At 38.5% G+C, this 12,741-nt stretch overlaps 1 protein-coding gene and 1 long non-coding RNA gene across 10 annotated transcripts in view; one reads left to right on the forward strand and one right to left on the reverse strand.

Moving 5' to 3' along the window:
* Nucleotides 1–2,122, reverse strand: part of LOC309476597 — a 154,035-nt gene extending 151,913 nt beyond the window's left edge. The window contains exon 1 of the long non-coding RNA XR_014198291.1: nt 1,968–2,122. This is a non-coding gene — a long non-coding RNA (uncharacterized lncRNA). The remainder of the gene's footprint in view (nt 1–1,967) is intronic.
* tle2a (TLE family member 2, transcriptional corepressor a) overlaps nt 1–12,741 on the forward strand; it is a 32,803-nt gene that overhangs the window by 14,959 nt on the left and 5,103 nt on the right. Inside the window, exons 4-8 of one of the 9 annotated variants that reach the window (XM_082139686.1) lie at nt 2,132–2,176; nt 9,560–9,622; nt 10,107–10,211; nt 10,927–11,140; nt 12,573–12,589. In XM_082139686.1, the coding sequence (XP_081995812.1) occupies nt 2,132–2,176; nt 9,560–9,622; nt 10,107–10,211; nt 10,927–11,140; nt 12,573–12,589 (444 nt within the window). Of the gene's footprint in view, nt 1–2,131; nt 2,177–9,559; nt 9,623–10,106; nt 10,212–10,926; nt 11,141–12,526; nt 12,590–12,741 lie in introns of all 9 variants that reach the window. The other 8 variants (XM_082139682.1, XM_082139683.1, XM_082139689.1 and 5 more) reach the window with 8 other exon arrangements.

Consider the following 12,741-nt stretch of genomic DNA (forward strand, 5'->3'; position numbering starts at 1 on the left):
GCGTTTTGGTAGATCGGATCAAAGGCAGACGAGGGAGACACATTCCCGTTTACACCTGGTGTTTTAATCCGTCTCTTTTGTCCACTTTCAACCACTTCTGTCCTGATTTCTTCGAGGGGAGGGTCTATGGGTGGGTAAATGTATTTCTTTTTTCAGATCTTTCAATCTAATGGACGAAATAAGAATTTACATATGAACGCGCCCGGAGATGACAGAGAAACATACAGAGATTTCGGGGTTTTTTTTAATCGGTTTTCGTTTCTGTTCTGACAGCCTCAAGACCAGGCCGAACACTATGAGTGTGTGTTAAAAATCAGGAATGGTCAGAGAACATTGTGCTTTGCGTTTTTCATCTTCAAACCAAACTTGGGTCTTCAGCCGTCAAAGTTTAAATCCCGTCTGGCTAGAGCGCTTCCCTTGATATTTATGCATTAGGTCAGTAGGCGGAGAGAAGACTGTCTTTTGTGGCTGTTCGAACTCATTCGACCACAGGAGCGTTTACACTACGAAAGCAATCCGGTCGAATCCGTTTTCAACTACCTCTGGAAGTGGTCAAAAGTGGATAAACTCAAAACGTTTTAGACTCAAAACGTTTAATAGTATTTAGCGTCGTCCACTTATGATCTGATCGACACTTTCATCATGTTAGATGCGATTTATTTGCAATTAATCGATTTGACAGCACTAGTATTCACTTATTTTGCACCCACATTCAGATTAAAAAAAGATGACTTAATGTGAGATTCTGTGAAGGTGAATATTTTCCATTAAAGGGATACTCCACAGGCTCATTTTACAACTCCCCCAGAGTTAAACAGTTGAGTTTTACCGTTTTCGAATCCATTCAGCCGATCTCCGGGTCTGGCGGTACCACTTTTAGCATAGCTTAGCATAGATCATTGAATCGGACAGGACCATTAGCATCTATCTCAAAAAAATGACCAAAGAGTTTCGATATTTTTCCTATTTAAAACTTGACTCTTCTGTAGTTACATCGTGTACTAAGACCGACGGAAAATGTAAAGTTGCGATTTTTATAGGCTGATATGGCTAGGAACTATACTCTCATTCCTGCGTAATAATCAAGAAACTTTGCTACCGTACCATGGGTGCAGCAGGCGTAATGATATGACGCAGCGCCTGAAAATAGGTCTAATAGGTTAGACAAACTTAGTCCCAGTCACGTTGGAAGTTACCGAGCTGGGGACTATTTTCAGGCGCTGCGTCATATCATTACGCCTGCTGGACTCATGGTACGGCAGCAAAGTTTCTTGATTGTTGTTCTTGAAGTTTGTTGTTCATGTGGACTACATTTATACCTTTTTGAACCTTTCGGACGTAATCACTATGCACTGCCGTTGTATGGCAAGAACTGTATAAAAGACTCTTAAAAATAACCCCATACAGGTTTACACCGTGTCCACACCGGACGCGACACGACAAATGATAATAGAATCCATTATAATCAGTGATGCCGTCTACACTGGAATACGGCGTGACGCGATGCTACATGACTAATCCCCAACAGTAATCTGACGCCTTGTTCTATTTATGACGGTCTCCAAGCACTTGCGATACTTCTCATAAGAAGGACAAATGGATTTGCAACAGTTGCTTTGTCGCATCCAGTGTCGACAGCTTCTAGCTGTTGCGGTGCAGCGCGTTCAGTGTGTTATAATAAGATAAATGTTTTGTTTTTTTACGAGATTTACATGAGTGCTGTTCTGATTTAAGATGGACTTTGGTACTGGATGAGGACCAACTTCTCCAGACAATTTTTTACAATGAATCATATGCACACACTGGCCTTAGATTAGCATTAACAAGCCGTTTGTGGTAAGACCTGCAGTCACATCTAGTTGTGTCAATAGGAATCCATGCAATCAGATTTTTTGCTGATTTCACCACGGGTTCAAGTTGGTCTCTCAAATTCGCTTGACCAACAGAAAGCTTGCTTTGAAAGTGACTTTTATGTGAGCTGTGCCTCATACATCACTCATTGGTGACACTGACAGTAGACTATGAACCTCTTTTGCTTCTTTTTTCCAAGCAAATAAGGAAATTAATAAACCGCTACCTCAAATACTCTTTCTAGTATGCGTCAGTTTAATGATATCCTCTTCTTTTTCAGTACTATGAAATGTCCTACGGCCTCAACATAGAGATGCACAAACAGGTAAGTTTGCTGGTTTCCTTTTAAGCAAATTTGTCAATTATGCTTAAGCCAAAAGTCATGTAAACGCCTTAAAATGTTGGGGGGTTTTATGGAAAGGTCATGAATTGCAATTGCAAAAGCATTTTTTTTTTCTCATTAGGGCTTTATTATGACCAAGGCATGCTTTCTACAGGATAAGCTAAAAATTTGCTAAATAAAGGATCCTCACTATTCCCTCACAATTTCAGAACTTTATATGAAAAAAAAAAAAAAAAGCATAATCCTCACTAAACGGCTAGTCAGTTGTTGGATGACTAGCTGACAATCGTGACCCTTCCCTAGTCATATACATGCAAGCACTCGACAGTTTTAACGTGGGCTGCCGGTGTAAAAATGCCTATTCAATGTCACGTTGTGATTTGTGCTGAAGAGTTTTATTATTCCTTTTATCTTTTGTAGGGTTCATAATTCAGATTCAATTATGCAGGGATCTTTTTTCCACAGCCGTTTTATATAGTTGAAATCCTCTTAGGTCTGGCTCGTGGCACTTGTTTTAAAATTAATCTGCAAACACACTAATTAGATCAACAAATAACGTGTCTACTACGGCACACACTCCCCTTTTCGGCACACACTCCCCTTTTCCCCACATACATATATACACACACACACACACATACAAGCGATTATCTAAAAGTAGCTAGCTATGTCTTTCTCACTCTCCTTCCTCATAAATTGCGTACTGCATCTGCATTTCCCGACCTTCCTCGCTCAGTCTCTCTCTCTCTCTCTTTCTCGTGCAGATGTCAGGTCAGTTTAAATTAGGTCAGTGCTCTCGGAGCGTCTGTTCTCTTCCTCTGTTTCAATTGCACTTCTTTTTTGACATGCTCCACGAATTCCCTTCTCTAATGTAACTCCCCCTCCCTCATCTTTCTGCATCTCTCCCATCACTCTGTAATTTCCTTAACTGTGCCTTTCTTCTAGCCTCTTTTTTTTCTTTCTTTCTCCCCATTTCTCCTCTTTCGCTCCCTCCTTCCCGCCCTCCCCTTTTCCCAGCCTCCCCCACTCTCTCCTCTGAAGATGTCATTTTGTAGTTGCCGTTCCCTAACAAGAAATCATTGTGTTTCCCTGGGGATGGCTGTGATGGATAGATATAGAGGAGATGGGGGCGGGGGGTCTGTTCCTCCTTTCTTTTGGGGGGGGTGGACAGCCAGTAATTCACTTAAAGGGAAAGGGGACTCAAATTTATATACTGTCAGCATTCACTCACCGTAAAATATATTGAAATACGAAGAGGCATTTTGAAGAGCGCACTGGTCGCTCTTTAACAGGCAATTACAGTGAATTCAAAAAGGAACGTGAAATTTGCGTATCATTGTATCGTTTTTTTTAATTATTTTTTTTAGTTTTAGTACATCACTAAAATAAATTGAAATGAGAAATGTTTTCTTGCCAACTAGCTGAAATAAAATAATAAGTTTAAATATTTATAAAATTCAATTAAAGTTTATTTTATTTCAAGTGATAAAAAAAAAAAATTACTATTTTTTGTATTACTATAATATCGCTTGGTCATACGATACATTTGTGTGAAGAGCAAACTGGAATTGAATTCATATGCAACCAGATGATTGAATTAGTGAGTTGAACTTGAGAACTGATCAGTCTGATTTGTAAAAATTAATCATTTTGGGAACTGATCAAACAGATTTATAAAATATATCTTTTCTGAAAGAATTTTTTGTTCCACTGTGATTTAAAAAAATTACATTTTTTATTAATATTTTAAATTAGCTTTTATTTTTATTTTTCATTTTTATTTATTTTAAATTTGAGTAATTTTGTCATGTGCCTTTTTTTTATATTTCAGTTTAGCTTTATTTATTTTATTTACTTTGAGTAATTTTAGTAATTTCAGGCTAAACATTTTATTTCCTTGCCAGGGCAGTTTGTCCATCTAATATTTATATTTTATTTCAGCTTTATTTCAAATAACAAAAATGTTTTTAATAGTTTTATTTATCAATAACACCGTTTTGTTTATGAATCTTAAGGCTTTCTCATATGAATGTGCAAAGGACATCTAGATGTCAAGATTTTCTGTGAATAATGACATTTTGGTGTGTTCATCTGACATACAAAGCTATTGTGTGACTTCAGAAGACAGTCGTATGAATCACTTTCATGATATTTTCTATGGCGTTTTTGTCTCCTTTTAAAGCTTGAAAGCTTCAGTCTCCAATTCATTGTCATTGCATTGTACTCTTCAAAATATCATCTTAAGTGTTTTTAAAAGTCATACAGGTTTGGAACATGAAAGTCAGAAATTTGTGAGTGAACTATCCCTTTAAGAGAAATGTTGTATTTTGTAGCATGAGGGTGAATGTTGATATTACAGTATTAATTTATACCTGTTGGCAAAATAAGCAGTGGTGGAGAGAGTTGCCCTCAGCTCTTGTTTGGGTTGTTGGTTTAAGATTAAAGTGGCCTGAGCATGAGAACCCCCAGCACTGCCTCTAAAGACTCAGCAGCTCAATGGGGCAAGACCAGTGTCACTCCTCTGGGCTGGACCGGAGCAGCAGATGCTGGGCATGAATATTTCAGGGATCCTCTCTCCTCACTGTGCAACTATTAGCATGAACCAGATGTGGAGGGCTAAAATATTTACTAGCTGTGTGAGCGGAGGTAGCAGGTTACACTCCTGCAACATCTTGTTGGACCGGATTGTATTTTTTGCTGTTGCTTAGGCATTTCAGTCTGTTACTGTAGTTTCCGCCTCAGACTCATGCCCAAAGATTCATGGGCCGCTTGATGCTTTGTGCATTAAAAATATGGTAATAGCTGACAGACTTGATCGCTAATCTAACTGTCTGGTTTCATATAATTTCTTTGGCTTTATGAGGCAAAATCTGCACTGTTTATGGCATCAACTCTTTGGAAACCGGTTCAGTAGATTTGTTTGTGAAAGGTAGTTGCAAGTAAACAAATTATTCTTTGTGATTATGTAAGTTATTGTTAGCTAGGTTAGCTTATGTTCAGATTTTCTTACTCTTTAAAACAAAAATTGGTTGGTCACACTTTATTTCAGTCAAACACACTCTTTCTGTCTGAGTGGGAAGTTGAGTGTTAGGCATCACTAAATAAGCAATGTTTGGATGTCCTTATAATAGTTGTTGCTGCATCTAAACTATTCTTCTACTACTACTACTACTACTACTACTCTGCTGCACCAATTCAACTGATATAAATACTAGTGTAGAACATTGCATAGAAACCGTGTCTATTCCTCGTTTAGTGAGATCAAATAATAAATCTAATGCAGGATCTAGGAAAAATCTAATTGTTATTAAAACAGAAAATGTTGCTATTAGTAAACAAAAACTATTTCTAAAGCTAGGTCTTCTAAACATTAGATCACTCACACCTAAGGCAGTTATTGTAAATGAAATAGTCACAGATAATAGCTTCGATGTACTTTGCCTTACTGAAACCTGGCTTAAACCAAATGATTATTTCGGTATTAATGAGTCTACTCCTCCTGGATACTGTTATAAGCATGAGCCCCGTCTGATTGGCCGTGGCGGAGGTGTTGCAACCATTTATAAAGATATTCTAAATGTTACTCAGAAAACGGGTTATAAGTTTATTTCATTTGAAGTACTTGTACTAAATGTTACGCTCTTAGATGTTAGAAAAACATCCCTATTATCTCTAGCCTTGGCTACCGTATATAGACCGCCAGGGCCTTACGCTGATTTCCTAAAAGAGTTTGCAGATTTTCTCTCAGACCTATTAGTCAATGTCGATAAAGCATTAATTGTTGGAGATTTTAACATACACGTAGATAATCCAAATGATGCGTTAGGAGCTGCGTTTACAGATTTATTAAATTCATTTGGGGTCAAGCAAAACGTCACCGGACCAACTCATCGTCTTAATCATACACTCGATTTAATTATATCACACGGAACCGATCCAACCGATATAGATATCATTCCACAAAGTGATGAAGTCACTGATCACTACATGGTAACTTGCATATTACGTACTGCTGTAATATGTCATGCGGCGTCGCGTTATCAACCAGGCAGAACAATCCTCCCATCCACCATAGATAATTTCTCAAATTGCTTATCTAATCTGTCTCAGCTGCTGCCTGAACCCAAACAAACAGATGAACTAGAAGAACTAACTAGCACTATGAGCACCATTCTCTCTAGAACATTGGATGTGGTTGCACCTATTAAATTAAAAAAGGTCAGAGAGAAAAATAAAGCACCATGGTATAACAATACTACGCATGTTTTAAAGAGAGAAACCCGTATTTTAGAGCGTAAATGGAAACAAACTAATTTAGAGGTCTTTAGAATCGCGTGGAAAGACAGTATGTCACGTTATAAAAAGGCCCTAAAAGCTGCCAGGGCCGAGCACCTCCGCAAACTAATAGAAAACAACCAAAACAATCCAAGGTTTCTATTTAACACCGTGGCTAGACTAACAAATAAACAGACGTCACCCGAACAAAATATCCCGTTACAGTTCAGTAGTAATGATTTCATGAACTTCTTCACTGAGAAAATAGAAAGCATCAGAACCACAATTATAAACGTTCAATCTTCAATCGCGCCTTACAATTCAGCTTCAATTATCACCCCGAAAGAACAATTACAGTGCTTTACAACTATAGAACAAAAAGAGTTAAATAAACTTATCACTTCATCTAAAACAACAACATGTTTATTAGATCCTATACCAACTAAACTACTGAAAGAAGTGTTATCTGTAGTGGAAGAGCCTCTCCTCAATATTATTAACTCGTCTTTATCTTTAGGTCATGTTCCAAGAACATTTAAACTGGCAGTTATAAAACCTCTCATTAAGAAACCACAATTAGATCATAATAATCTAGCAAATTATAGACCCATTTCAAATCTTCCATTTATGTCTAAAATATTAGAAAAAGTGGTGTCCGCTCAACTGGGCTCTTTCTTGCAACAAAATGATATCTATGAAAAGTTTCAGTCTGGATTCAGACCGCATCATAGCACTGAAACTGCGCTCGTTAAAATCACAAATGATTTACTTTTAGCTTCTGACCAAGGCTGTATCTCAATACTAGTTTTACTTGATCTTAGTGCTGCGTTCGATACTATAGATCACACAATACTCTTAGATCGACTACAAAATTATACTGGTGTTCAAGGACAAGCACTAAGCTGGTTCAAATCATACCTATCTGACCGCTACCATTTTGTCTATTTAAATGGAGAAAAATCGATCATAACTCCAGTAAACTATGGAGTGCCGCAGGGATCTGTATTAGGCCCTCTGTTATTTTCAATATATATGATGCCACTTGGAAATATTATAAGGAAACATGGAATTAGTTTCCATTGTTATGCTGATGACACTCAAATATATATTTCATCACGGCCGGATGAAAACGCTACATTTTCCAAATTGACAGAGTGTGTTAAAGATATAAAAGATTGGATGACGCGTAATTTTCTTTTATTAAATCCAGACAAGACAGAGGTAATACTTATCGGTTCAAAAAACCGCCCACAAAACCTCGCACAATACAACTTTAACATCATAGGATGTCCTGTTACTTTATCCTCTACAGTAAAAGACCTGGGTGTTATACTCGATTGCAACCTGTCTTTTGAAAATCATATTTCTTATGTTACAAAAACAGCCTTTTTCCACCTTAGAAACATTGCTAAGCTACGTAATATGCTATCAGTTTCTGATGCAGAAAAGTTAGTTCATGCATTCATGACCTCGAGACTGGATTACTGTAATGCTTTATTAGCTGGTTGTCCTGCATCCTCAATAAACAAGCTACAGTTAGTCCAAAATGCCGCCGCTAGAGTTCTTACGAGATCAAGAAAATATGATCATATAACACCGATTTTATCATCACTGCATTGGTTACCTATAAAGTTCCGTATTAATTACAAGGTATTGCTACTGACTTATAAAGCCCTAAACGGCTTAGCTCCAGTCTATTTAACGGATCTTCTATCGCCCTATAATCCATCGCGCTCTTTGAGATCACTAAATTCAAGGCTTTTGGTCATACCTAGGATATCCAGAACCACCAAAGGAGGGAGAGCATTTTCACATTTGGCTCCAAAACTCTGGAATAGTCTTCCTGATACTGTTCGTTGCTCAGACTCGCTCTCCCAGTTTAAAACTAGATTAAAGTCGCATCTCTTCAGCCAGGCATTCATATAATCCTACAGTTCAAACTACAATCCGGCCTCTATCCAATGCCAGAGGAGAACTGGCCCCCGACTGAGCCTGGGTTCTCCCAAGGTTTTTTTTTCTCCATTAAGGCACCTGATGGAGTTTTAGGACACCATTAGGTCACTTGATGGAGTTTTTCGGTTCCTTGCCACTGTTGCCTTTGGCTTGCTCAGTTGGGGATATTTTGGGGATATTTAATTTAATTTTATCAATCAATAAATTCCTCTTGAAACAAACTTTGTTGTATTATTTTAATTTAATACTGTGAAGCTGCTTTGATGCAATCTGTATTGTGAAAAGCGCTATACAAATAAACTTGACTTGACTTGACTTGACTACTACTACTACTACTACTACTACGACGACCCTACTACTACTACTACTACTACTACTACCACCACCACCCTACTACTACTACTACTACTACTACTACTACTACTACTACTACTACTACTACTACCACCACCACCACCACTTTACTACTACTACTACTACTACTACTACTACTACTACTACTACTACTACAACATTACTACTACCTTACTACTACTACTACCTTACTACTACTACTACTACTACTACTACTACTACTACTACTACTACTACTACGACCTTACTACTACTACTACTACTACTACTACTACTATTACCTTACTATTACTACTACCTCACTATTACTACGACGACGACGACTACTACTAATACAATTATTAATATTAGTAGGAGTACTAGTTATACGCTAGATGCATTAAAATATCAATTTGATTATGATTAGTACATTTATTCTTCTAATGTATAACTACTATTAGTACTACTAATAATACATTTAAATAATAATAAACTTCATATTTATAAATATTATTGTTACTTGTAGTAGTTATACATTTAGATGAGTAATAGTAAATTAATCTTATGTATAACTACTATTAAACTACTAATACTAATAATTAATAGTTTTACGTTAGATGCATAAAATGTCAATTTATTATTATCATTATCAGTAGTAGTTGTAGTATCTTCATTATCATAAAATAGCCAAACTAGGGTAGAAAATGGTAATTTAACAAAAAATGGAATTGTGCAAAAATGAAATCAGTTTTTATTTGCTTTCTTTCTGCTTCTAAATCCTTCTCGCTCTCCATATCTCTGCAGACGGAGATCGCCAAACGGCTGAATGTGATTTGTGCCCAGCTCATTCCATTCCTGTCGCAGGAGGTGAGATGAGACCAACACACACTTAGTCCCACAGCTACACATCATGACACTCACACATGCCACATTGCATTCAGACGTTCTGTGATTGATAATCACTCACTTGTGCGCGTGCGCGCACACACACACACAACATCGCTCTTTCTGTTTCTCACATACATGCAATCACACTTTTTTTTCTCTCTTCCTCTCATATTTCCTCACGTTTTCACATAGTCTCTCATTCTGATGCCTCTGGGAAGCCTATTGTTATTCTTGTAAACCCACTTCCACAAAAACGCTTACGGTTTGCTCAAAGCTTTTCCTGACAGAAAAAACAACTTCCCCCTCCTGTTTTAAGTGTGTATTCATACAAAATGTTAGCGCACACACACACCCCAGAAAATGGAAATCGCACAGTACACAAAGACACACTAGGGTGGCCATCTGCCTTGTTTTGTTGCTTGTTTGTTTATCATTGACGGCCATTTTTCGACCTCGTCCACAGCACCAGCAGCAGGTGGTCCAGGCCATGGAGCGCGCCAAACAGGTGACTATGGGGGAGTTGAATGCGTCGATAGGGGTACGTGGACTCCCCCCTCTGCCTTCCACAGTGTGTACTTCCATCTTTTCATCCTTTTTATTTAACACTTTCCTCTTGAGTTGTCATTGCGGTTTTATTTTTTATGGTTTCGTTGAATGTTTGAAATAACTAGGCTAGGGATATGCAAAACTCCATATTTTCGAATTTGGCTAAACAACTAGTCGACTTGTTTATGTTAAGAATGCGTGTGTGTTTTAATCCCCATTTACGATTTTTCACCTCTCATTTCACGTATTTTTATTCACTTTTCCGTTTTGATTTCTCACATGGCCGTCATCAGCTTCAGCTCAAGCGATTTTTAATTTAATTTAATTTAATTTTGGGGTGCTCATTAGCGAATGTGCTGTTCCCTCGACCCACCCGTTAGAGCAGGTCAACACCATTTCGATACACGCTCCCTCACTCTCGGGGCACTGGGAAGGGGTCATGAATGCATTCCCTTTGTAACGGCCTCTTCGTCTGTGGTGCAGATCCAAGTCTTAACTGTGTTGTGTGTTTTTTTTTTTTCTCTCCCTCTCTCCCTCTCCCTTTCCTCTCATCTCTCTCTCCTCCTCCTCATGCTCTTTTCATTTCCTCTGGCTATCTGTTTCTTCACTCCACTTCCATCTCGGCCTCTATGTCGCTCTCTTTTATCTCCCACACTCCCTTCATCTATTCCCCCCCTCTCTCTGACCCCCGCCCTTCCTTCATCCCTCCATCGTCCTCTTCCTCTCGTTCCCTCTAGCAACAGCTGCAGGCCCAGCACCTTTCCCAGCATGCTGCCCAGGGGCTGCCCATGGCCCCTCACCCCTCCGGCCTGCCTCACCCGGGACTGGCTCTGGGAGGCGGCTCTGGGCTGCTGGCCCTGTCCGGGGCCCTTAGTGCCCAACTGGCCTCTAAAGACGAGCGAGCACATTTAGAGGCAGTGGCGGCAGCCGCCGCAGCCGAGCACCACAGAGGTATAACAAATAAAATCATCCTGACAGATCACTTGACCAGTTTATTAACAACAGGAACAGGACTTAAAAAATAAATGCATTTACAAGTGCAGTTATAATGGAGCTTTGTCGAGTAATCGATTGGACGTCACAAATGCGTAATCGAATGGATCTTTCGGAGCAAGTGCTCAAACCATGCGGCCAATTGTTGTCCAATTAACGAGTGTATAAGTGGAGCTACAACTGTTAGTTTGACTTTGCAAAAACCATACTGGCATGGTTTCAGTTAGAATGAAGTGTTTTAGAAGGATGAATTATTGTTTTAGTCCAACTGAAATTGAACTTTTAAAGTTATAAAATGTATAATTAAACTTATTGTTTAATGCTGGGTTCAGACTACACGATATCAGCCTGATTTTGGCACGATCTGTTTGATGTAGGGTGTCGTGGGTATTCGTAAACGACAATGGGCGTCGGGACGCAAGAATCGATTATTTCATCTTGTAGTGTGTCACAGTGGACAACAACCAACAGACGACGCTTCACGACGTCCCGACAGAAAGACTAGCTTGTTAGTTTAAGTTTTTTTCCGGTCCTCCGCGACAGGTTCATTCACATCTATGAAGATGACCAATAGGAACACAGAAGCTCATCCGTAACACAGCTTTCAAACATGCCGAAACGAAAAAGAGATGATTTTATTGGTGCTGTTTGGTGAAATTATGCAATATAGGAAAGGTTTTTTGAGGTATTTCAATAATACTCTAGCCTTTATGATGTTTTCTTGAGGAACTACAATCAAAAAGTAAAAAAAGATAAATGCTGGGCTGGCGAATGATAGCGAAGGCGCTTCAGTTGAACCGGTCAGAACTGGAATTAGCTTTAAGCTAACACATCTCTTCGGTAGTCATTGTTTGTTTACGCTCTTGTTTACGCCTTTTTGATGACATCACGCATGTGATGAACTAAATCATCTGAACACGAATTAAACTAAACATTACTCGTGAGGGCTGCACGGATTTGGGGAGAAAAAATTCAAATTGGAATTAAAAAAAAAAAAAAAAAATGTAAGGATGTCACAATTTGGCCAAAAAATTATTTGTCTATCAATTTCCTATATAATAATACTAATTATTATTATTATTATTATTATTATTATAACAACCACATAGCAACATGCTAGTAATCACAAAGCAATGCCCTTAATCTACCCTGAAACGTTGACCAGTTCACCTTTAAAATCTGTCAGGTGATGCATTTCATCAATGAAACATGAAAGAGTGGGAACTGAAGGAATCTGCTTTTGTTGTTTTTAGCTGTGGGGTAATTCAAAGCCTTGTTTTGTCTGTTAGAGGGTGAGTTTTGTCTAACTGTCATAGTCACATTGTTTGTTTTTTGGTTTGTTTTGACTGGCATCGGGGACGTTTACCTGCCCTTCCCATGATCCACACAGACCGTGAACCTGGACCAGTGAGTATCTGTAGTATTCTTCCATTTTCTTTCTCCCTCTCTGTCTCTTTCTAGTTGAGTTCTCAGTGCAGACTGTCATGCATTAGGCGTCTCTATTGCCTGTGGGTCCAGCAGTTATAGAGCTGATTTGATTTATCCCTCGTCTCCTACAT

This window comes from Leuciscus leuciscus (assembly GCF_965113295.1).
Source record: "Leuciscus leuciscus genome assembly, chromosome: 15".
NCBI lineage: Eukaryota > Metazoa > Chordata > Actinopteri > Cypriniformes > Leuciscidae > Leuciscus > Leuciscus leuciscus.